The sequence below is a fragment of the Struthio camelus genome, chromosome 6, assembly GCF_040807025.1.
Source record: "Struthio camelus isolate bStrCam1 chromosome 6, bStrCam1.hap1, whole genome shotgun sequence".
Classification (NCBI taxonomy): Eukaryota; Metazoa; Chordata; class Aves; order Struthioniformes; family Struthionidae; genus Struthio; species Struthio camelus.
The window spans coordinates 6942998-6968855 of record NC_090947.1 but is presented as its reverse complement, the minus strand read 5'-3'; the positions used below and the strand labels follow the sequence as shown (position 1 = coordinate 6968855).

At 43.8% G+C, this 25858-nt stretch overlaps 1 protein-coding gene and 1 long non-coding RNA gene across 4 annotated transcripts in view; one reads left to right on the top strand and one right to left on the bottom strand.

Moving 5' to 3' along the window:
* Positions 1 to 248: 248 nt before the first annotated feature.
* Positions 249 to 15809, bottom strand: ACADL (acyl-CoA dehydrogenase long chain). The gene is made up of 11 exons (XM_068947915.1): positions 15656 to 15809; positions 14729 to 14890; positions 12264 to 12401; positions 11650 to 11814; positions 10598 to 10664; positions 9079 to 9243; positions 8297 to 8398; positions 6804 to 6917; positions 4444 to 4571; positions 2122 to 2208; positions 249 to 1070 (listed from the first exon to the last, which is right to left on the bottom strand). The coding sequence occupies exons 1-11, from the start codon at positions 15727 to 15729 to the stop codon at positions 977 to 979; spliced, it is 1296 nt and encodes a 431-aa protein (XP_068804016.1). The 5' UTR covers positions 15730 to 15809; the 3' UTR covers positions 249 to 976.
* Positions 15782 to 25858, top strand: part of LOC138067613 (uncharacterized) — a 73153-nt gene continuing 63076 nt past the window's right edge. For 2 of the 3 annotated variants that reach the window (XR_011141801.1, XR_011141800.1), the window contains exons 1-3: positions 15782 to 15921; positions 19705 to 19843; positions 19935 to 20027. This is a non-coding gene — a long non-coding RNA (uncharacterized lncRNA). The remainder of the gene's footprint in view (positions 15922 to 19704; positions 19844 to 19934; positions 20028 to 25858) is intronic. The other variant, XR_011141802.1, reaches the window with a different exon arrangement.

Sequence of the window (25858 nt, the reverse complement as noted above, 5' to 3'; positions counted from 1 at the left end):
CCCTCGCGCGCGCCTCCGCGGGGAGGCTGGCGGGGAGGGGGGCGGCGCCACATGCTCCAGTCAGGGCGAAACGGCCGCCCTAACGGTTTCCGCGGGCGGCCGCTCGGCGCGGGCTCCGCGAGCCGCGCTCGCTCTCCCGGGAGGGCGCCTCAACCCCCTGCCCCGAAGATCCCGTTACCTCCTCCTCCCATGCTCCGACGGGCTTCGGGTTATTTTTTTTCCCCCCCTCAAGTAACACAGGCAACTGCTGGCTTGCACAGAGATGCTTTATTATATTTACCCCAAAACAGTAATTAAAATAAGGCGTTCTTGGTGATGTGTAAACATGACGGATAATCATACCTCCCGTTCCCCCGTAAGGGGGTGATGGCTGCCCAGTCAGTCCGTGCACACAAAGGCTGCTCCTCTTTAACGAGTTCCATTAAGAGTATTCTTACACAGTGACAAACCGAACAGCAGCACAAGTTCCACGTTCCACTTTGCCACAGTGATATCTGTCAAGTGGCTGTGCAAAGCCCAAGCTGTATTTACTTTTTAATTTCTTTCATAATTTACTTCTTTTTTTGTTTGTTTGTTAAGAAAGTGGTTTCTCCAATGATATGATTGTGCTTAATTCTGAGAAGGGAGGGCTGGATTCACTATAATGAAATCAAGTTTGAAAGACTGATCTATCAATAGTATTCCAAACACAAAATTGCCTTTCACTACCAGTACATTTATATGAGGTTTTTGGAATTCAGAGATTAGTCTCAGTATTGTCCACCAAATGCAGAGCAGTCCATTAAATATCAGAAGTGCTGTATATAACCACTCTGTTGCGACTACCACTTTCATAACAGCTATTTTTAATCATCTCTTCCTTCAAAGAGCAAAATACAAGGCATCTTTCTTTTACTTACTTTCTGGTGTTTGATTTTATCCCATATATTAATGGGAAAGGATTCAGGAGTACTCTCCAAAGAGGTAACCATCTGCCCTACTTGTCACTGACAATGTCTCTAGCAATAAGCTCTTTCATTATTTCATTGGTACCACCATAGATTGGTTGAACACGGGCATCCACAAAAGCTCTGAGGGGATAAAAAGAAGAAAGGTTAAAAAAAAAAGACTTCTCAGAACGTATCTACAGCCAAAAAAGAGATATCAATATCTTTATCTTTGGAGAGTCCTCTTTTTCAAAGTACATTATTCTTCTGGATTACAAAATTATACCTCTCCCATTAAATAACATACTTCCTTAATCAAAGTTAAACAACTTCAGAAATTAATCTGGTCTGCTCTTCCTATTTGGAGTGTCTGACCATGTCTTGCTGCCACAGCTTTAAACAAATAAGAACACATTTTAATTCTCAGAGCATTGTATGTGTTAGGATTAATTTGGCAGTTATGGAAAAATGAAAGAGTATATGACATTACTCTAAATTTATGAAAGAGCAACAGTATGAACTCAGAATTAGGTTTCAGTAGTGTGGCGTGTGATCTTTCACTGAACACAGTTTTACACTGTGCAAAGGGAGAAAGTTCATTCAATTCGACACAAGTCAAGTTGAAGAAATTTAAATCAGTTATTTAATAAGCATTTAAAAAAATCAATTGTTACATTAATCAGTTTTATTCATTTAAAAAAAAATGTACTCCATAAAGAGGCAGGAAAAACTTACAAAGTCTGGACATTAAAAGCTACGAAAGTATGTAATCTCATTACCTTACCTCTGCTCTACCATTTGCCAACCTATTATCCTGCATCCAAGAGGACACCGATGTTAAATTTAAAAGTTCACAAAGTAGGCAAAAAAATTGGGAATGGCAAATCTCTAATCTCTCTCATTTGTTTTTACATTGCTTCTCTGCTTTTTTCACTAGTACTTTTTCCAGAAAATCCATTTTCAGTTTGCAAAAGATAAATAAGAATTGCTCAGTAGCTTATGAATTATTCGCAGAATTAAAAATCAAGCCTTCCTGCAGATGTCTGTACAGTGGATTGCCTTTCAATAAACATGATGAGAAAAGGAACAGTAAATCAGCCCTACACAAAACAACTGACAAGTAGACGTAAAAGGGGTGCCTCATTTTACTTTGCCGGTAATCTTTCATTATTCCAATCTGAAATGCTGCACTTACTTTGCAATTGGATACTCCCACATGTACCCCCATCCTCCATGCAGTTGCACACACTGAGTAGCCACACTGTTTTGGAGATCAGAAGCCCTTAAATGGTCAAAGAGAAAATTGTTTTTAGAGCGTGTATGCTGTGAAACTTTATTCGAGATGCAGTCAAGTTAGCAAGACAAAAATGTAACTATCAAACTTTTTACTCTACAAAACTGATCTGAAACGTTGGGCATTGAAGTAGTTTATTTTTGAGGGCCTTCCTTCCTGCAGGAACGGTAAGCAATAAACGTTCTTCAGTTTGACGCATTAAAGATCTGTTCTCGTTATGGAAGAGCTTTCACAGAAGGAAAGCTTTCAAAATAGACAAGCCTGTGTGCCTTTTTAACAGGCTCCCATGGGCCAAGAGGTTGCTTCTGTAAAGCAGCTTGGTGTGTTTTCCTATCAGATCCTTCAGTTACATCGTAAGATTAACGGCATCAGTCTTTTTTCCCTACTAGCAACACACCAGGCTGCTTTCTGAATGCAACCCTCATCCGGGGACGCTGTACTTTCCCGAGTATATTTTACAGTTTTCAATTCTAATAAATATTGTAATTCTTAACTAGAACTGCTCACTGCAAGATATTCAATTTTTCTATGTTTAAAAACATTTAAAGCATTCCATTTTGTGCACTGCCTAGAATTTGACAGATAGCATGCCATTTAGGGTTTATTTCCTGCATCTCAGCTTTTGGAAAGCTGCATACTTGCTGCTCTTTCAAACACTCAGAGGAAAGAACCCATGGGATATTAACTGCACTGTAAGTTCAAGCTGCAGTTAAAAGACAGGAAGAAACACTTCCTAAGCGTATGACTCGCGTAGAGTGGCAAGAGAAGTAAAGAAACCGACCACTCAAAGCAATTGCTTCTCAGGTTAAGAATGAGAGATTCCCTTCCTCCCAAAGCCCTCTCCCCTCTTCATTTATTACATCAAGCTTAAATCCGCAACAGTGAGTTACTAATATAATAGACATCTTAAAATTCAACTATTCAGTACAGTTGCAGCCACCGCAAAGCAAAAATCTACAGCCCCTTCATTAGGGATCAGTAAAGAGATGCATAAACTATTTCTTAAAATACTTCAAACCTCCACCTCAAAGGCTATTGACCGTACAATAGGTTTAAGCAAAATTAACTAGGTGGTCTCCTGAAACACTAACAAAAAAAGCCATTCTTCACTCAAGCATTTTCTAAACCATCTAGGACAGTTTTATGCCACAGGAACTCCATGACGGGAGAGGGGAAACCCACAACAAACTGAGCACGAGTATTTGCGAGCATGGGGGAGTTTCAAATTCCTCGCTTTGGAAAAATCTGTTGAGGAAGTCAGCCTATATCTGAGTTGGCACTCGTTGCTTCCTCCTCCTCAAAAGTGAATGCCTCTGCTTATGTACCTGGTACTTCTAGGTAGTCAGTGCCAGGAATATCACTCAATCAAAATCCTTCTTCTCATTGTAAATACTCTCACTGGATTCCCTTAGCATTTTCTGAAGATTTCCTCCGTCATTTTTTTAGAAAGCTCTATGCTGGTTTGGAAGGTGTAAAGCTGCGCATCTTCGATAAAATTACATGCTCTTATAAACATCTGATGTGCATTTTCCCCTTATCTTTACAAAGGGAGAAAACTATACAGGTGCCAAATTCATGTGCTGTTATCTTAGATGCATCTACTCACCTAGCTTTCTCTGGTTAAACTTAAGTTAACAGATAACACCACCAAGTACGGGGAGAGGGAGGAGGAGGTTCTGGACAATAAAGGAAAGAACTGTTTAGTCTCAATTACAGCAATAGCTGTAGCCAACTATTTCTTCCTGAAATAGGATAGCTTCAAAAACTGTCTAGGCTGAACAGCTATCACTAAGCAATGTTAACTAAAATGCATTCTACATCTCATGGGCTGCCAATCAATTTTTTCTTTTTTTTTTTCTTTTTTTAAAAAAAAAAGGATTTGCCATGGTAACATGTAAATATCTTTCTAAATACCAATGAAATATTCACTTTTAATTGAAGCTAAAGTTGAGCCCTGATCTTATTATTCAGGGAATCCCACCTTAAAAGCATGCTGTTACTTTGAAATCGATCTGATTAACTAACACTGGTTTTCAGTTTAAGACTTTTATTGACTACATGACTAAAGTTTCAGCTAATGGTGTCTATTAGAAGCTGACAATTTAATTATTAATCAGACTGTAATTTTATCTTTTCATCAAATCTGAACAGTTCAGAGTTTTTACAATTAGGCTCCTGTCAAGATCACACAAGAAACACTTTCAAGTTACTTTAACCACGTACCAATACTTTGCCATAGAAGCTGTGGAGGAGTCCAGACGTTTATCTGCATGCAGCTGCAAACAGCTGTCCAGAAAAGCTCGGCCCACGCAAATCTGTGTTTTCATTTCTGCCAACTTGTGCTGTACCGTCTTATTTTGGAGGCAGACGGACGAGCCAGAGGAAAGGAAAAGCAGAAGTTGTGGTGTTTTTAAGGAATATTTCAAGAAGAAAATGGAGTTTTTTTTTTTTTTTTTAAGATGTTTTCTGTGTGATGAAGCTTACTTCACAAGCAATATTGTGCACAGAAAGTACATCTGCACAGTTAAAATAAATACCATTTCAAGCAACTTAGGCTCTATGCAGCAGAAGACAACTTACTTTCCAGAGCATTATGTCTTTAACAATCTTATTAAAGAAAATTATTGCCCTTCAATTCTCAAAACCAACTCAAAACATGACCTCATGAGAAAAACCCCAACCAACAGCCTAAATACAGAAATTCCTAGAGAGCATGGAGTATTAGGCATTGGACGCTTTGTTACCCTGTGCTCCCCCTTGTGGGCAAATAAACTTTTACTCTGCAGAGCCAGTAATTTCCCCGGTTTATTAATAACATTTCACAGTGTATTGGATATATTTTGAACTCTAAAACACCGTGTGTGCATAAGTGCAATTCAAAGGCATACAAATTGAAACAAGGGAAACTTTAGACTAACTGTCAGAAAGTTTTCTAACATTGAGACCTGCTACATAGAAAAAGACTTTCTAGACAGAAGAGGTAAAATCCCCTGCTAAGACTAGAGAAAAGTCAGACAAGGAGAGCGCTCAAATACCTCGTAGTAATTTCCACAGTGGTAGGGAAGAGATAAAAATGCAAACCAGTAGTAAAAGTCTCTTCTGATCTCCTAGTTCTTTAGTCTAATCTAAGTGTTCTTTCCTGCCTTGACCAATTAATATAAATGACCAGTCTACTATTACAAAGAAAAGATTGACTTCAAGCACTGTACGGTGGCATAGCTAAATGCATCAGGCAAGACAGAGCTCTAATTAGAAAGAGGACAACTTCTGATTATAGCCACATTTTAGTAATCAGCAACAAAGAGAAACCGAAAAGGTTTACCAGAATCGATTCGTTGGGCAAAAATATTATACTTTACGAAGTCTATTGGCTGCCTTGTGGCTGACAAGGGGTTAGCCTCAAAAAGAAGAATATTTTGGAGGTCTCTGCACAGTGAACTAGTGTAATTAAAAAGCACCCCACACCTACATGAAAAAGACTGTAAAATATATTTCTTTAGTGTTAACACTGCACACTATACATATTAAGTTCTACCTGGAATTATGTATTTCTACAGGTAAGCTTTAAAAACACAGACGAAAATCTTCATTGCCTGAAAGATACCTGGCAGTGCAGCCTCTAAGGGCTCATTTCTGCTCCTGTTCACAATAATTAAAGATTTGATTTTGACAAAGGAAAAGTCTCAAGATTTTTAGACTTCAAAAGTTATCATAACGAATAGAAGGGCCAACATCCTCTAATCTGTGAATCATTCCTATCCTATAAACCAAACATGCAAGAGTTTGGTTCACTTCAGGCCTTTCAGGAAAGTTCTAACATCCTAATACCATAGAAAGCAATATCTATTTTTAGGACTGTAACTAAAGAGTGTAGGCATAAATATCTCAAAATACAATTAACTGCCATTGCCAGGAGTGAGTTATGCTCACAGAGAATGATCCCACAGGTGTTTTATGTGCAGTCACTTAAGCACCCAGTTACCTGGCAGCCGAGGAATCCTGTTACAACACCCATAAAACTAAATACAAACAGCTTTGCAGGCATTCAGGCAACAAGGTCACTGCTTGGGAACCCTGACTGGCACCAGTCTCTGAGATCATGTTTCTGCAACACATCACGTGCAGAGGGACGCAGTGCCTGCACACGGACCAAGCTCTTCTGGAGTCCCTAGGGTTCTAGTCAGCTACACAAACATATGCAAGTGTAACATTCCCTGTCATTAGGGCTTCAGACTGTAAAATGCAAGCCTAATAGCAACCAGCTGAATTTTCATCATAATTAACAAGTCAGTATATTCTCTAGTTGCATATTTCACATCCAAAACCAGCACTGCTGGAGGTATCTACCTGACACATACGTTGAGGAGTTTGGGCTTTAAAAACCAAACCACCAAACAAAAAACACACAGCCAACCAACCAGGGAGGAAGACAGACAGCCATAGTCCACCGGGCAAACCTACGCAAATAAATAACCCTTTGAAAACAGTCCAGTAATTTTCATTTGCTTACTGTTCCACAAATAGAGATGTGAAACACAGATGCACACTGAAATCTACCTACAAGTCTCTTAGTAGAAACTCACCTGCAAGTGTGCAATTGTTTTCCCAAAAGCTTTTCTTTGCTTCACATAATTCCTTGTTTCTTCAAACATGAATTCACAGCTGGCAAGAGCCATATCAGCAATCAACAGTCTTTCCTTTTGAAACACAAATGACAGAAGCCATTGAAATTAGTCCTATGTCTGTCTGTATCAGGTGCACACATGCACATGCAGAACTGGGAAACAGATGTTCAGTGCTGTTCATTAAGGGAGGAAAGCAGAAGTCACACCAAGTATCAAACCAGACACACTAAAATTAATGCCCTCAATTTATAAATGAATGCATTAAATGCATTAATCTTAATGCATTACTAAAATTAATCATTAGGACAAACATCTGGATTTATGATGTCTGAAGCCCACTTTAAAGCTTCTTTGGGCAATGTTCTAAAGTTCTATTAGGCCAATGATATTAAAATAGCTACAAATCAACTGCAGGACTCATACTGACTGACTGAAAAATTTACACCAAGTTCTGTTTCAATTATTGATTTTCACCGCTCAGTTAAAAGCAAAATTGTATTTAACAATTTCAATGAGGTGTTCCTAGGAAGAACAAAAAATCCAAAACTAAAACACAGAGTCATTTTTTCCTTCCTCTCATAGCATGCGGAAAAGCTGAAACTAAGTCCAGAACAATTACTTTTAACATTGTTGAAATAATCTGATGCATCCCTGAGAAGTTATTCATGAGCGCATCTTTTTTTTTTTTTTTTTTTTTTTTTAGAGCAGGGAAACATTTTCTGTCAAAGAACCAGGTCCTAACACAACCTTGCAAGTTGAAAGATCAGGCTTCTTATTTACCCAGAGTATAAAATTAAACAAACATCCCTCTACCAGATGAGGCAAACACAAAGTCACAGTTTTGACAAAGCACAGCGATGTTCTGAAAACTCACGTTGCTTCTCTGTCCTCCCAAGTCATTCCAAAACCTCAGTAAGTTGTAAACAGGGTTATTTCCACTAGCAAGGTATTTTGGCAACTAAACAATTCCTCTATTTTTGCTATATGGATAAAGAAAGAATTTCTTATATCTTTAATATAGTTCTGCTGGTGAAAGGGTTAGAACAGCAGTGCTTACTTCTTTCTTTCAACAGAAGGCCAAATGCACTGAAGTCCTATCATGCTATATTTAATCTATTGAGCGCAAGAGAACTGTGTTCTTTTTAACAGGTTGCTCTAAACTCCGGTTCTTCAATAGCTGGGTCACAGACTAAGGGATCTGGCTTTCAGCTACTGGGATATCAACATTTTCACCAATGCCCCAAAGAACTGCATTTGTTAGCACTAGGAACTGCATACTTCAGTTGAAAAGCAGCAGTACCAACAGGGTGATGCTCACAGACATCCCGACTCGGAGCCCGAGGTGGCTCACCATGACCCATAATCTCCACGATTAAAACAGAACCTCGCAATGACTAGAAAGATGTGTCTGTGCTCCTCCCACCGGTAGCAGAAGCTTGTGTTCCTCTTACCTGAGGGAGTTCTGCCATCAGGTAATAGAAGCCTTTGTTCTCTTTTCCAAGCAAAGCACTGGCTGGCAACCGCACATCTTCGAAGAACAGCTCTGCCGTATCCTAAGAGGATTTTAAAATGCAGTGATTTACAGCCCAGCAATCGTTACCTCTTCATTCCACTTCTTTTCACTGCATTTTCTTGCTATTACACTCTTTACCTTGAAATCGTAACAACCTTTAGGTTGGAAGGTCCTCCAGAGGTCTACCTCCTGCTCAAAGCACATCCAGCCAAGTAGGCAGCTAAGGGCTTTGTCCAGTCACGCTTTCCATAGCTCTAAGGATGGAGCCTCCACAACCTCCCTGGGACTCTGTTCCAGTGTCTTGACTACTCTTAAATGAAAATTTTTTTCTTAATACCTGCTCAGAGTTTTCCTTTATAGAACTCGTATCCCTTGCCTCTCTCCCTTTCACTGCGCACCTCTGACAAGAGTCCGACTCCACGATCTCTACAACCACCCATTAGGTAGCTGAAGACAGCAGTGAGATCCCGTCCTTCAAAGCTTCTCCAGACTGAACAAACCCAGCTCCCTCAGCCTCTTTTTGTACATCGTGTACTCCAGACCTCCACAGACTATGCTCAGCATACATTCTTTGCATGTAGATATCCTGTTTGTTCCCTAAAGCCTGGAAACAAACGTAGAGGTACAGCTCCATTTTATCTTTATTTCGCTGATTCCAGGTATTAAGTGCTTTTGGACTACCTCCAAGTCGGCTACCTGTTAAGGGTCATATGAACTCACTTGGGCTTTCAGGCCGATTTTTTGCAGCTTGCGTCCTTTGACGAAACCTTTTGTTCCATTTTCCACCAGAAAAAGGCTGATCCCATGAGCAGGGGATCGAGCCTCACGGTTTGTAACTGCAACCACAATCACTACGTCACTCATCCAACCATTCGTGATGAATACCTGTAAGAAAACCAACATGGAGCAAAGCAATAAGCTAGCTGGAAAGAAGTTAGACGACGCTATAAAGCAACAGAAAGAAAAAGCATGGACACTTTTACAAGTGAATCAAGAGGCAAGCTGTGAGCATCCGGAAGGATTTTAACAATTCAGAAAGAGTAAAATGTGTTTTGGAACGAGATCTATTAAAGTAGGAATTGGTTCAAGAAGCATCACGTGAATCGGAAGTGTGAAGTTAAAGAATGCACAGATCTGTTTCTTTTGTTTGTCCCATGGAAAAGAAGGAACGTGGTATCAAATGTAGACAAACACAGATATTCTGTTTTCCAGAAATTAAGTGCGCAAAGTATAAAGTGCGAAACAACGGATGGCTTTCTATCACGACCGCTCACTGCAATTCTGTAGTATGATCCATCCACCATGTAACATTTTAGGATAGGTACGTATGTGTCACAGTGCATGGAAAGCTGGAACATACATTACAGAAGAGATGATTATAAATCAGAGCTCCAACACACCTGGCAGACCAAACACAGAAACAAGAGACAAAAGGCAAGAAGCTCACAATCCTAACTCTGCCAAAAGTGAGCAATCTGTCTTGCTTGGCTTGAATGAGGCAACATAAGCAAAGCAAGCATCCTTTTAAACACTTGTATGTACGTATTTGCTTGCACACACTCTCAGCACTTGAAATTCTGCTAAGGCCAGAAGTCTATCAGTACCAAGTTCTCACTGAGACTACAAAAAAGGGGAGAGAAAAAGATGAAAACAGTGTGTAGCTGTAACAAAATCCTGTTGAACTCACACTTCCATTTCAATACTTTACTCCTGCGTTCTTGCTTTCTTATTATGGGAACAAAAGGAAGCGTTAACGCTGCCAGCCTTGCAACAGCTTGACAGCACATGCATAGCATATGATACAGTATTTTTTCTCCTAACTTGAACAGCAGGCTCCTGAGTAAACATTCCACAAATTGTGCTGCGGCAACAAAAGCTTCTACTCAGACTATATAGGATTTCATGGTGGAGTAGTATATATGTTTTGCTGTTCAATCTCAGCGCCGAGAAATAGCCCAGGTCCTGCTTATACTATGAAGACCCCCACCGCCCCCAGTTCTAAAGAAAAAAAAGCCTTTAGACAGGGTTACTTTAAAGCTACAGAAGGAACCGACTCAAGTCCTTCAAGAAATTGGCCCATAAACTGTCAGCAGCAGAAGTATCTTAAGTCCTAAAAATGCAATTGGTAAATAAAAAGTTGACAGAGCTGGGGGGAGATGCTGACACTGGAATACATCCTTCACCGCCTAAATGCATTCAGTTCCCAAAGCCTGTGAGCAGTGTACATCTGTTCTCTTACCTTACTCCCGTTAAGGACCCAATCGCTTCCATCTTTTTTGGCGTATGTTCGTACTCCCTGCAAGTCACTACAACAAGATTTAAAAGGACCTTTAAGACACCAGTCCAGAAGTGGCAATTTGTATCTCAAATTATACCAAATATAAAATAAGGTAGAGTATAAAGACCACCATCAAGATACACACTCAGTGAGAGCGCATAGGAAGAGAGTGAAACACACTGAAACGGCTTAGAATACAGCACAGACGCCAAAAAGCACACTGTGTAAAGGGATAATAAACCTCTGCAGCCACACCACAACATGAGGTCCCATGTTAATGTATCTGCTTGCGAGAGGTGGGGGAAATGCAAGTACTGACACCAATGGGACAGCATCTCCCTAAGCCAATATGCCTTAGAGGGCAAATGTCAAATGCCAGCCAAGACTACACTGTCTAAGGAGGCTCAGTCCTCATGAGGGGGGTCTGCAGAAAGCCACTAAAAACATCTACCTTCTGTAGAAGCACGACACCAAAGAGTTCTGCTTTTCACATGTTCCCCCCCCCCCCACCTCAGCATTTTGGAAACTGGCCAGATCAGCTGTGTCTACCCAATGTACGTGCTGTCTGCCCTTCAATAATGATGATAACAGAGGGAGATTTCTTTTTGAAAGGATTCAGAGGAAAGAAAATAGGGTGTTCCGTTCCACAACAAAAGCCAGTACTAAAGACGGCAAGCCCTCTTTACAGAGGTATGTAATTTTCTTTTGATTACAACTTTTCATACTAAAGTATGTACAACTGGGACTACAAAAGAAAATACAAAAGTGTATTTGCCCAAAGTGGCATGGTAAGATAACGGCTTCTAAGCAGATACCCCAAAACAACAAAACTGTAACAAAGCAATCTGTAAATAACAATTGTTTTTGATGTTCTGTCTACACTGGGATATTGTCTAGTCACTGAGATGACTATAAAACCAGGATGCTCAGTAATTTTTTCCACACACACACAAAGGGAAAAATCAGTAGACCGCATACAACATTAAGACCATCTGTCTTTATTTTTACCTTACCTGCCAGCCCCAGGTTCAGTCATGGCGATAGCTCCAATACACTTGCCTGCAACCATTTGGGGGATAAAGCGTTTAATCTGTTCTTCAGAGCCATAGTTTGCAATGTAGGGCATGACTATATCTGAATGAAGGCTGAATCCTGGGCCAGTACAGTTAACATACATCCTTGGGAGAGCGGGAGGGGGAAAAAAATTCAGACAAAAAGCACTAAAAACATTTAAATTGAACTTTACTGTGTTACAACATAGACCCAACACTGAAAAAACCCCACCGCACAGAAGTCTCCAACCAATAATTTAAACTTGTGGCATTTACACTGTTGTTTGCAGAACGTACTTCCACAGCCAAATGGTTGTACTACCTATCGGCCTAAGGAAAATGCTTCCCGCAGCCACAAAGCCCTAGTAGTAGGGCACAGTGACATTTATTATTTAAACAATCATTTGAAATTCTTACAAGAGGAGGGATTTACACGTCTGAACTATCCTCTCCATTATAAAGGTAATACTATTTTCTGTAAGCAAACACGTTCTACAGTAAAGAAATCATATGAAAAAATACAGTCTCTTGATAACATGATAACTGAAACGCCTCCTGAAGTTTCTAGTACTTACTGCTCCTCCCAGACCACGGCTGAAGAGAGAATATCCCCTCCGATGCCTCCATGTTTTTCCGATATAGCAACGCCCAGCAGACCCTGCTGTCCAGCTTTCTCCCAGAGCTCCCTGCTCACCTGGCCTTCCTTCTCCCATCTGCAAACACACAAATGGAGGCACACGTGAAATCCCCCGTGTGCTACTCTTCATTTGTCACAGCCACTGCTTCACGCTACAGGGTGAAGCCAGGTTTCACCACTTGGGGAAGAGACTTCAATACCAACTCACAACACGTAGGGTGCGCAAACAACTATGCCTTTTCCCAGCTAAGAGGTGGATTAATAGCACATCTTTCTATTCTTTCAGTCCACAGATGCCAGAAACACCAACCGTAGAACAGGTTTGAACTCTTGCTTCCAACGTATAACCTGACACCTCTTTAAGCCTCATTATGAAAGGCAATGCCGCCTCTTGCTCCGAGTACCAGACTAGGCCTTAGGAGATTCAGCCACAACTATCTGCATAATCAAACAGGTCTATCTTCCTGACTTTTCATGATCCCCATGTACAAGACAGGTACAAACACATCAGTTTCTGTGAAACATTTCGAGTCTACCCATGAGAACTGTTTGATAAGAACCAAGCGTTAACATATTAGTAACTTATCTATAAATCAGTCTCTGTGCACCAGTACGAGTTAGTACTGTCTCTTGGTAAACTGTGCTATAAGGTGCTTTCAGGTTTGTAAGACAGACAGTTCAGGCTGACCCGTTGACACTTTGCAGATTTTAACCTCAGAGGAGAATCACTTATTCTCAGAAAAATGGTACTTCTTTATGGAGTTTGCTCACTCAGAAAGTGGCACAGTAGAGCTTTTTTTTTTTTAAGCCACACTCTGAAATCATATGGTAGAGAGACTAGATCAGAGGCACGCCTCTGGCACACCCCATGAGCAGCTGAGCTGTACCACAGTGCTTTATCCACAGTTAATAGAGTATCTTATCCTGAACACTGAAGCTCGTATCCAGAGCTCTCCTTCCACCTACACTGGAAACCTTCAGCAAAGTCTGTCTCACGACTATCTTTGCCTTTTGCCCATCTTCAGGGCCATTCCTGCCTCAGCCTCACCCACCACCAAAGCTCCTCCTCATTATAATCATTGGTCAATCAGAGCTGCTTCCACTGATGCCACACTTTTCCCTCCACGCCAGCCCAGCCAATTAATATATTATGCTTGACGCCTACTTGTTTATTTGAAAGGTGTGGCAAGAAAATGGTTCAGAGTCCCTAAAGTGATGCAAGAATACAAGTCCAACTTGTTCCATTCTTTCTAGGAAATGGTTGTGTCAGCTAGCTAGTAAACAGGATCTTCAGTAACCCTTATCTGAGTCAGTACCTATTGATGAACTGCATCAAAAATAACGCAAACAAAAGATCCAGGGGAAAACGTCCGTTTTCATGCACAGAAGATTTTTATACAGAGGAAAAACATCCCACTTTGAGGTCATTGTTTGAGGATGAAAATAATAGCTGGCAACAACCCTGACGTAAACTGTTTCCATTGCCTCCTGCTGTTCATTCTGCCCCTGAGCCACAACACACCACCCACCCAATTGTGTCATCTCAACTGTTTGCGGATACACGCTGTGGGCTGCATCAGGAAACTAATCTAGCAGCATGGTTTAAGAATAAGCCCTTCTCCACCGTTCCCCATTGTTTTTGCAGGAACCTTTTCCAAGTAAAGCAAAAAGAAAATTGCTCAAGACAGTAGCGCAGCTTAGCGCTTTGCATCTGAAAAACCACGTTCTGAGCGAGCTAAGCCTCACGTACTTTAAGTGTAACATGATTAGATACAGCTAGAATAAGGGGGAGCCCCTCCCTGCCAAACTTCAGTTCAATGGGGAACACTTCTGCTCTATACAAGAGCCTGGGTATAGATTTGCACAGGAGAAAGAGATATGGACGTTTAGACCAAGTTATTTTGTGCAGGTTTCTCAATAACACTTTATACAGGTCACCGTTCTGTGTGTTTTGCGTTTACAGCATCTCCTTCAATGGAACCTAGATGTGACATTAACGCTTTTGAGTTGACAGCAGCCGCAGCAGAAGTATCAAACACCAGAACAACGTGGTGACTAAACCGTCCTCCAAAGTCTACGAGCAAGACTTTGGTGTCAGAGTTAACGTGCACAAGCAAGGAAATTTCGCTGCAACTCTGCAAGCTGCATTGGTCCTGCGAGGACACCAGGTTGCCCTACACTGGAGCTTGAGGGATGCAGTAAGTGCTGATCACGTGTTTTTTCTTTCACAGATGAGTTTCACAGGCAGTTTAGTTTCCAGCAAGTCAGTTTAAAAAAAAGTAAACTTACAAATGGAAACAGGTATCCTGTTTATCTTGCCTTATTAAGAGTAACACCCTAAAAAGCATTTCGAGGGGAAAAAAATACAAGTTATTTGCATGAAGTGTATAAAAGGTATATTACTCTGCATGAAAAGGCAACACTTCTTCCTGGAAGAATTTCCTCACGCTCTCCCTGAAGATATCGTGGTCCGAAGAGAAGATCCTTCGGGTTCCTATATCAGTTAAACTCGTAGCAGAAGACGGCTCTTGGCGTTTTGTGCCCTGCTGTTCAGTTTGGAGAGTGCTAGGGAAAAAAAAAAAGAAAGAAAGAAAGGAAAAAAAAAAAAAACCCCGCACACCCCAGAAAGCCCCCCTGAGCGCACCCGTGAGGACACGCGCACCCCGGCCGACGTAACCCCCCCAGAGGGAAGGGGCCGCCCGTGCCGGCCAGCCTAGCTCCCGCCGCAGGCCCAGCGCGCTGCCCGAGGCGGTGGGCACCCGCGGCCAGCCCGCGCCACGTCCCGCGCGGAGCGGGCAAAGCGCCTTTAACACTTAAAATGAATTAAAGGCCATGGCAACGCGTATACAGGCAAAGGGCTAGAGATTTCTGTTGGGTAAAGATACCCAAAATCATCATTTCCTCCCCCCCCCCAACTCTGCCAAACACGATTCCGTTTAAAATTGAACGGGATTTTCTCTTTTTTTTTTTTTTTGGCAGATTTTGTTCCTTCAGTGTTTTCTACCTAATTCTACCCCCCACCGCCCCCCCCGCAGCAGACCCACCGCACGGACACCTCCAAGGGCCCCGCACAGGCCCCCCGCACCCCGAGCACCGCCTACAGCGGCCTCCTACCCGGGCCGGGGCGCGTCGTCCTCGCTTTGAGGAACAACTGCTCCCGAACCCCTTCTCCCTCAGCTTTTACAGCGGCCCGAGGCGACGCCGAGGGCCGCCCGCCCCTCACCGCGGCCTCGCGGCGGCCCGCGCCAACACCGCCGATAACCACCCCCCCTGCCCCGCTCCTCAGCGCCGCCACGTCCCCGCGGGTCGGCTCCCACGCACACGCGGTACCTGGCCTGAGCGGAGAAGAGCCGGGAGCGAGGGGCACGCAGCAGCCCAGACAGGCGGAGCAGCCGCGCCGCCATCTTGTGCGGCGGGCGGGGCGGGGCGGGGCGGGGCGGCCCGAGCGCCCATTTCGGGAGCGGCCCCCGGGCAGGTGCCTTCGGCCGGGGCGGGAGGCGCTGCCCCTGCTGCCTGTGCCGGGATCGTTTTGTTGAGGCAGAAGCTGGCTAGGGGAACGGCTGGGGCTAGCTGGTAGTCGTTGTGGTGAGGCTCGGGTTAGAAACGAGACACGATGATGAGGGTTTTCTTGCCGGTGGCTCCCGGGGTGGGGAGGGAGGAGGGGGCCGTTTCGGGCGTTGCCTCCCGGAGCCCTGAGATGGCGCCCGGGGAAGCTTCGCGCCCGGGTGGGTGTCTGTTGGAAAGCGGAGGTCTGAAAGCCAGATCCTAACAGCCCCAAAACCGAAGCAGAAGCGACTCAAAAGTTATTTCTCAAAATGTTGTCGTCTTCAAGCCGCTGTTATAGTATTTTTTTTTTCCTTTGCGGAGGTGGGGGGGTGAGGCACAGGTGGTGTGCTGGGCGGTTTTCCGTGAGGGGGCCGTGCCTGTCCGCTGGGCCACGCTCCAAACCCGCCGTCGTGCTTCTCAGCAGGCAAAACAAAACCTCTCTCCTGTCCGGTCCCTGCCGTCTGCAGCCTCGTTGTTCCTACGCCCTAAGCCACGAGGTGGCGCCCCGGGAACAGCTATTGCTGCGGTCGGGCTCGCCGGGGGCGAGCTGGCCGTGCAGAGGAGCCTGGGGCCGCGCTTGCTGCCGGCAGCCCCCTCGCTGCAGCCTGAAAACGTGCCCCGGTTTTCTCCACCGCGGTAGACAGGAGGGAAACGCGCAGGGAGATGCATCTTGAGCAGCGCAGCATCCCTCCGGGGGGGCAGCCCGGCACCGTGGCCTCAGGCCTGGCAGGGAACCCCGTGCCCCAGGTCGCGGCGCCTTGCTCACGGCCTCGCTGCAGCGAGGTGAAGGGATGAGGCAGCTCGGGAGACGGTAGATCCTGCCCTAAGCTGCAGCAAAGGAAGTTTTGCCCTTTTGGCTGCAAGTGTCACCTCCTGGGGTCAAGAAATGCCCAAAACAGACACTGGCAAACAGGTTAATGTTTTCCATATCAATTTTTTTGAGGGTAGGGAAGGGTGTAAAAAATGAATGTTAAGAACAATGGTTTTTTTTTTTTTGCATATGTTGGCCAAAAAAAAGAGCAAAAATAGATACCACAGCAGGCTGAGAGTGCAGGCACGTTGCTGGCCCCCTTCTAGGTGTTGTCCCCAGCAGGACACTGTATCTCTCCGGTGCTTGGGGTTGTTTTTGCATTACGACAGCCTGATGGGACTTTGCAGAGACACAGCATAGCTAGCGTTAAGTGACAGCGTAGTACCCCTTCCTAGCTCATGCGGGCGCAGCCACAGGGTAAGGCTGTGATTCTGATTTTCACCCTTGTCATAGTGAATCTTTGTCTTTTTTACAGTCTTCTCCCACAACAGTAGACTATAAATGGCCTATCTGTCCTTCCTGTCCTTCAGTACAGGAGGCTCAAGACAGGGACAAGGTTTGCCATGCATCCTTGTGTGTAAATTCTCCTGAACTCTGCTGTGCTCTCATGGTGTTTGGTTTAGTGGTAGATGTTTTCCTTGAGATGAGACCGCAAATAGCTAGAGCTGTCTGTGTGATGCTGGTAAACGCTTAATCCCCCAGTCTTTTCCAGCAGTTACTTCACCACCTCTTTTGCATTGGAAGTGTTGCCAGAATGACATACAGTCACAAAGTCAGTGGGCTCCAGTACAATGTGTTCCTCTGCCCTGTCCTGAGGACATCGTGGGTTTGGGGCTTTGTTTCAGACTGGTTCAGCTCTTTTTTTGATCACCTGTTCTTTTTCTTATTATAATTTCCAGCATTTATAGTTGATTGCCACAGTTGGAGATGACCCGGGTTCCCTTTAGTGGCTGCTTTGTTGGGAACAATATCTGATGTGCTCACAGTGAATGTAATTTAAAGCATTGTCTTGCTGAGAAAATACGTTTGGCTTGCAATATGCAAAGTTAAAAAATAAGGAGAAAGTGTTCAAGTGCAGCTCTGTGGGCAAACAGGTTGAAATGAATTTTTTTCCTTTTGGTCCAACTTACTGTTCCCATTGTTCGCCTGAGGATTATCTCTTTCCCCAGACGTAAAGCCTGTGCAAGTGTATTCAGGTCAGAACAGCCGTTACCAAATGAATTATCTTTTTTTTGGAAGAGATCTTCTTTTCTGTTCTTCATTTCCACCGAGTGAAAGAAATCACAAAGGAATTGAGCAAATGAATCTCATTACATGCATTTTTTATGTCAAATAAGTCGCCTGTGACTTTACACGTGCTCCTGAGCTAGGACATCGTTAGTCTCATTACATCTGCAGCAGTGTGTATTGCTGTGGAAGGGTGATCTCCTGGGGCAGGTGTGCTGGCTTTGGCTTTGATAACAGATTACTTAATGTGGGAAACTACAAGTTAATGCAGCCTCTGAATGCATGTGTCTTTTTTTTTTTTTGATTTTTAAAGTTTTGCCTGTGCCATTGGCATGTGACTTTTCAGTTATTTTTGATATCCAAGTTACAACTTCCTGAAGTGAGGGAACTGCTTAGAGGCGTGTTCTTCTAGCCTGATAAGTCATTCAAAAGAGATTCTCTGACAGCTGGTAAATACTGTGTGCAAGCCCTGAAGGTGATTTCTGCCAGATGGCCTAGGCTGTCAACATATTTGGATAATAGAAACTCTTTTTAAGAGCTATGGTTCTGTGTTTTTCTCTGTCTTGCTATGTGTGATGGCGATGCTGTCAGTAAAGCCAGGCTGCAGGATTTCATAGGAAGCTTTGAAAACACAGTGAGGTCCAGCACTCACCCCTCTCACGAAACTCTTTACTCACTTTTTAGACTCTTGATTTCTGTCGCAAAGAGAGCGTTTAGCTAATCATCTCTGATATGAATAACCTAGAGGTTTGGTTTCTGAGTAAGTTATTTAAAGCTTCTGCGCTGTCGTCTTTCAAGAAGAACCCAGGTGCTGATTTAGCACGTCTGGCCACCAGAAGACCTGCACGGTCTTCATCTAACCTTTTTATGTTGGCAGGGCGAGCTTGAATAAGACGCAGAGCTCTCAGCTTTCTTCTGCCGTGATACATGGCTCTCCTTAGTGTGCCTTTGCACAGGGTCACACAATTTGAGGCGTGTGGGTGTGAGATGAGACAGAGAGAGATGGGCTGCAGCCAGCACGTGCGCTTCCTCGGAGCAAAGGCCCCTGGTAATCGGCTCTCGTTCCCCTGTCCTGGCATGGTGCTGTGATTGCACTCTCGCTCTCTGACCCCATGCAGCATGCTGGTGCGCCTCTAATGGGAGAGGCAGCTCCTTCTGCATATGCTTTGGAGCACAGGACAGAGGCATGCAGGAGGAAGACCATGGCTGCAGACCTCTATGTGAGTTGCAGTGGCCACTGGGTGACCGCGGGGAGAGGGAGGTGGGAGTCAAGGGCACGAGTGTCATGAGCACAGGATGTGACTCGACAGGCCTGAAGATGATGGAGGCAGATGATCTCTCACCAAGGAACAAGATTTTTTTCCCCAGGTCTCTTAAAGCGAATCTGGCAGTCTCCAGGGCACTCTCTTCCCAGATAACAGTCTAGGCACAGGAGCAGAGCAGAGGCTGGGAGAAACTCTTCCACCTGCGCTGACATTGCTGAAGGTCTTGAGCTTCCTTCAGTCTGCGTTCAGTCCCTTTAACAAAAGGGAATGTGCTGGACTTATCGTAAGAGTATTTCACGTTTTGGGAGAACTCAAAACTTTATGGAAAAGTAAGTCCTGTTAAGCCCAATTTATCAAGGGACTGGGAGGAAGGTAAGCTGCGTGTAATGAAGTGAGTAGAAATGGGGTGATGGAAGCTACTGCTGAACTGAACAAATTAATGTGATGGGTACTGAGGAAAGAAGGATTTCCTTAATGGATGCTTCATGGCTTTCAAGAATCTGAGTTAGCTGAGTGTGACCCTCTCGCAGGTGTAGGTGCTGAGCTCAGAAGATATAGAGAGGTGTGCTGGGGTGGTTGTATTACCACTGTGGTGGTTAGCAAGGCTGCGCTGAGATTGCATAGACACTGGCTCATCACAAGATTGTAGTGGACTTGCCAGGAAAGTGGGTGAGTCTTGCTCTTCTGCAAACGTGTTCTGCCATGTGTGCTGTGGCCTGGATAGGTTGAAGTTATTTGTTGCTGTTCTTTATTTCATCAGGGACATGCAAGAGATGCCATAGTTAACATCACCCCTCACCCAAATCATTGGATATGGGCCTGGACAACTGGGGAGCAGACTAGAGGCGACCTTGTAAGTAAAACAAAGGCGGGGTTCCTTTGTCTTTTCTTGTTGTCTAAAAGCAAACTTAGCTGTTCAGATGCACAGGAATGTTACAGCTGAGAAACCCTGAACTGACACCACTTTTTAAACTAATAAGGTAGTTAATAAGCGCTGTTGTTTGTGGGGGGGGGGAGGGGCGAGGCTTTGAAAAATGCTAGCATTTGATATAGCGACAAGTAAAAAGGGATCCTTTTTTGTCTAAGAACCAAAGAAAAGTCTGTTTTTGAGCATGCAGTCCGGACAGTTGATGTTTGGAAAGATAAAAGTACGGTGGATGACAATTTCTTTTTTAGCATAGTCATTTTTAAGGCCTTATTCTGTCATAATTTCTTGGAAGGCCTTTAAAACTGATCCACAGATGCTCTGTGGCCTCTTGCTAAGCATTTAATAGTGTGCGGTGTCCCCAGACACATTCAATTTACTGCAGGGTGGATAAGGGTTATGTTGTTATCTCTTGCTAATTAGCTAGGTTGTTGGAAACTAAATACCATCATCCTCAGACTAGCTGTGAGTAGAGACCATTGCTGTCATATGTCTTTGAAGCATATGCAGAGAATACAAAACAAAGGAGGCATTCGATAGGGTTTTTGTGATAAGAAAAAGAGTCTTATTTTCAGGACTGATCTCTGCCATACATGGTTTTTACAAGTGGTAGCTATGCCTCACTGCAGGGTTTCTTCCATATTTTCCTGTTGTTCATATACTGGAATGAAAAGTTAAATATGGTTATGCTGTAGAGATTTTTTTTGAACAAGAAACTCATGCATAAGTTTACCAGTTCCAGAAAGGGTTTTTGAATTAAGTTAAATTTTTATTTTGAAAAGGAAAATAAAAAAGTGCTCTCATCACAAACTTCCTTCCCCAAATGCAAGCATTCTCTGGCTCCCAGCTGCAAGTCTGTGTGAAGTGTGAATTAAGTTTTGAGTCCAAACCCTGCCTGCCCCCCCCCCCACCCCCCCCCCCAAAAAAAAAATTGGCTTAAAAAGACCTGAAATTTATTTTTCCCTAAATGTAACAAATTATGGCTGTTTAGTTCCCAACCCCCCTGGACTTCTGAGCCTTCTTCACAAGCTTCATGGTAACCATGAGAGAGGGAGAGAGAGACTTACTCTTATTTCACATGATGCCTGAGGTTTCTGTATGATCTCTTGACCCCCGAAGGTGCAGTCCTTCAGAAAATAAGCTCAAATGTGGTCAGACTTGGTGGCATGGAAACAGTTATGCGCTCCCTCTCTTTCCTGGTACTTCTAAGGACCTGTCCCCATGGAAAAAGGATGCTGCCTAATGCCTTCCTGCTAGGTATGTTCAAAAGTTGGAAGTTGTCCTCTGTCGTGGGCTGTGATGCAGCCCACGTGCGCAGTGGTCTTTCCCCTTTCCTGCCTGGCACACAACGAGGAGGTGAGGAAGGAAAGGATTATTTGATGGACTGTCCTCTCTGCACTGACAGCCAAGGAGAAATGCTCCAGACAGCTGTAGGGAACATAGCTGAGGAGTCACTGTGAGGTGCCACTTCTGTCATTGGCCTTCTTGAGACATTGTGCTCCCCCCTGTCTCGGTCCTTCCTTAAAGTGCTCCCTGTTGCCCAGTTTCACTTATAAGACCACAAGGAGACCGAGTGAGATTCATTGAATGTCTGTGAGGGTGGGCAGGAGCAGAATTCCCTCTGAGCCGTGCCACTGGCTGAAATTCACTCTGCGACATTTCTCCATGCCTAAATGCCCTTCGTCCAGGGGAAGATGTGCACCCTTAAAGAAATAAACAATAGGCATGAACTCTGAAGACACAGTAAAAATGAGTTTGTCTGCTTTAAAGTATGATTACAGTTATTTAATTATCATGGCTGTCTCTTTCAATCAGCATGGGCAGTCCCTCTTGTAATATACTCTTCATGCTGCTGAGGAAATATGCGCCTACATTTTTATTGCTTTTATTAATCTCCTTCATTCATTGCTTAGTGCAGAGCCTTTCCATAGGATTCGCAATAGCCTTTCTTTTACAACAAACAGTTTGATTTAGGAGTGCTGCTGCCCATCGTTGCTACATCGATAGAGAAATGAAATGTTTATGAACTAATCTATACCATCCTCCCAAACCATAGATTTTGGTAATGGAAAGTTCACTTTAATGCTCTAATAAACTGTGGCCTGATATGTACTGTGCCAATTAATCTAGAAGGCTGATGTGAGTGAAACCTTACATTTTCAGCAACGTTTCAGGCTTCGTTCTGAAGTAAATCCAAGTGGCTGGCTAAATGAAAAAGTATTGCATTTTTCATTATAAAATAAATGGGAAATAACAGGTTACTAAGGAAGCAGCCTTTCTTCATTGCACGTCTGAACGCTTTCCTGTATGTATGAATAGAGAGCATAAGAAGGATGGAAATGTAAAGCTGTAGCAGGACTGCAGGGACAGCAAGGTATCCCTTAGAAGAAGTGTTTGAACCTGTCATGTTAAAAAATGAAATTTGATTGAAAACCTGCTGAGTTGGAGCAATTGTTCTTGCAATAGTGGTGCTACCTTAGCAGAGAGCCTATGTGAAAAGGGAAGATATTCCACTGTGGGAGCAAGTTTACGTGTCCGGGGGCAGGGTTATTTAGTGGACTGAGGTCTTTGCTGAGACAGGAGTGTTTTATGTACTGTAACTTTTTGATACCTCAGTCCTAACGTAGAGAAGATAGACGTGACGGCTCAGTGATGTGGACAACCAAGTTTGCCTGCCAGGGCAGGGACATCTTTACCAAGCTCTGCCTTCTTGCGTTTGCCACGAGGGTCTGTTAGCAGATCTCTGTGAAGGATCAAGGTGGCATTGTATAGTGATGTCAGGGATCTTGGAGACAGGAGACAGTTGTATGTATCGCTGTTGCGTGAAAATAGTGGTGGTGACTCCAAGGCTCTGAAGACTTGCCATCCGTCTGGACTGATGCTGTGAGATGGCAGTGAGTATACACGCTGGCCTCGGTTGTTTTAAGGTCAGTTAACGCACCTTCTATGTACTCTTCTTGCTTTAGTTTAGAGTGACACAGCCACTGTTTTACTTTCCTGAGCTCTTTAGCGTTCAGGTGGGAAGGAGAAGTGCCCAGCGTTTAGCCGCTTCTGGGCGTGAGAGAAGAAAACAATACAGAGAGGGTTGTGAGGAGATGTGTCTGAACAACTTTTAAGACCCAAATGAGCTTGGGGCAGTGGGTGGAGCATGCCGTGTACAGCACTTATATACTCTTAAGACCGGTAAATAACTGCTGACACATCAGACATACCTGATTGCTGTGCCTTGTACAAGCCCCTTTCTGTCCTTCTGAGGTCATTGGTCTTTATTTCTGCAGTAAGCACAGAGCTGTGCCAACTGCTGGCTGGAGAGAATACTTCTAAAATGAATTCAAATAAAGTCTTAAGAGTGGAGTGCAGAAGCAGTTGCTCCCTTTAAGAGCCAAGCGTCCTTGCTTTTGATACTCGTACTGCTCCGTGTAAGAGAAAAACGCCTGTAACATGAGCGGGGTACCAAGAGCGGGAGGCCCTGTGTGACAGAGGGACGTTGCGTGGCAGGCGGTGTTATTGCAGTCTGCTGTGCAAGTACATTGAGGTCCCATGTGTCGCACAAAACAGCTTCTCCCTTTCCGCAGGCTGAGGGGCCTGGTCCCTAGGGCCCAGCTAAGCTGAGGGGCTCTGCTCCTCTTGCAGTTTCTTGCCATCTCACATCCCTCCCACTGAGCCCATGTGAACCCTCCTCTCAAAGGGGCTTCTCGACTATCCCTGGCCTGACAGAAACAGCTGTAGATATTTCTTTGCTCATACGTGTGGCAGGAGCCCTCTTCCAGTGGATGGGGCCCATGTCAAGAGCTCGCTAATATTCTCAGGCTCAGCGACTGTCTTTACTCAGTCGTCCTGACCTTTCCACCGAGGTTTTGCACGGTGCCCGCTCTGTGGTGCTGGTCGCCATGTCTAGTGTTGCATACCAAGAGGCAGTGTTTTGCAGCTTGACCTTTCTCTGGGGATTTAGCCCTTGGTCCCTAGGAGTTAAACTATCAGTTGCTGTGAGTAATGGAAAGTATGTTCATTAACAATGTTCTATTTAAAATACAAAGCAAGCGTAACGATAGCAAGAGGTGTCGGATGACCGGGACAGAGAATGACTTTTTCCGTTCAGAGACTGGGGAGAGGTACAGGGCAGGCTTCCCCAGCTGCTGGGATTTTTAGAGTCTGTCTCTGCAGGTAAAAAAGCAGCTCGGTCACTGTGTGTCGTGTGCCATAAAGGAGTGCGTTGCAGTGGTACTCCTTGTGTGGACCACGTCGTTCCCTAGGGAACGGAAATAGGAGAGGAGGCGGCGGCCTCTTCTGGAGAGCATCCTCCAAGATCAGAGCTCCGAGTGATGTATGTGTTACTAGGTTTAAACAGCCAGTCCAAACGTTATATGATTTTGAGTCAAAGTAGGAGATTTCTCCTTTCTCCTACACACAGGAGAGCTGGATTTGGTGGGTTTCCCAAAAAAAAAAAAAAAGTTCTCCCTAAAAATGTCAAAACGTCTTGATTCTACACTTTCAAAATAAAACAAAAGTTTGACGTTGAAGCAGTCATTAGCTAAAAAAGGCTAGTATGTGAAAAGTTTGGCATTTCTCATAAATGACTGAGTTATTTAAGTTCACCCCCAAATTTCCATGTTTTATCAAATATGCACTTTTTAAAGATATTTGTCTATTTTTTTGGTAATTACTAAAACTTCTAGATGGAATGAAATCCAGTCCCTGCACAGGGAAATGCTTTGAGACTTGGTCTGTTTAATGGGAAAGGAGTGTTCTCAGCTGTTTTGTTTGAAAAAAATTATTTCTGCTCTTATCTTTGTAGAGTGAGAGTAATATAGATAATGCTACCTTTCTTGCTGGGAGCTGCAACTCAGAGAAATACTACTAGGCTGGTTATGTCTCATACTCTGGGATTTTGTTTTAAACAAGAATGTGGATTTTTAGAAATAATTTCAGGGAGTATTCCCATGAGGCTTAAAACCCTGCCTACTTCTGCCCTAGTCATCCCATACTGTTAATATGTCTTAACATCTCCAAGTTCAGGCCCAAATATTTTAAAAATTAATAAAACTTGCAATTCTGGAGGAGGAGAAGTATTAATGGAAACTTCAGGTGGTTGGTTGGTTTTTGTTTTTTTTGTTTTTTGTTTTAGGACTTTGTAGGAACCCAGTGTTGAGATTGACCTGTAGTCGTATAACCAGCCTGTGTAGTGTGACGGGGAAGTGTAAAAAGGAGGCTGATGGTCCATATGGGAAAACCTTATTTTGGTGGGTCTTTTGTTTGTTTTTGTTTTGTTTATTTTTCCCCAGCAACTGTGGTGCACAGTTTCCTTGGAAGGAGGAACTGCATGGAACCTGCATATATGCAGTATGCTAAGAAACCGGAGAGTGGCTAGCAGTCCCTTGAAAGACACCCTTCAAGTTGAATTACTATAAATAACTTGCTTTAATGTATCTTACACTTCTTTCCTTGCCTTTTTAGGACACGATTAAATAACAACCTCTTTCTTTCCCCTTCTCCCGAGGGTTTCTCCTATTGTACATGCAGGAGCCCCCTGTAAATAACCTGCTGACTTAGGTCTCTGGGCAGGGTATAATTTGGTGATTAATTTAGTCCTGTCTGCCAGCATGTTGAGGGGTTAAGTGGGAGATTTTTTGCAAAGCCTCAGGAAGGAGGCAGCTACTGCCTTGCCAGCTGCCGGCACGCTGTGGGTTATTCTCATGCTGTCTCCCCCTCCACTCCCTGCTGCACCTGTTGTCACTTGCATTATGGTCATTTCATGCATA

Bases quoted from the DNA above. Each gene is read 5' to 3' on its own strand.
- ACADL (XM_068947915.1), bottom strand. From the start codon at position 15,729: ATGGCGGCGCGGCTGCTCCGCCTGTCTGGGCTGCTGCGTGCCCCTCGC. The intron at 10,665-11,649 runs GTAAGGTAAAAA...ATCTTGTTGTAG, and splicing joins ACTGAACCTGGGGCTGGCAG to TGACTTGCAGGGAGTACGAA. The intron at 6,918-8,296 runs GTAAGAGGAACA...GTGTTTCAAAAG, and splicing joins TGATGGCAGAACTCCCTCAG to GAAAGACTGTTGATTGCTGA.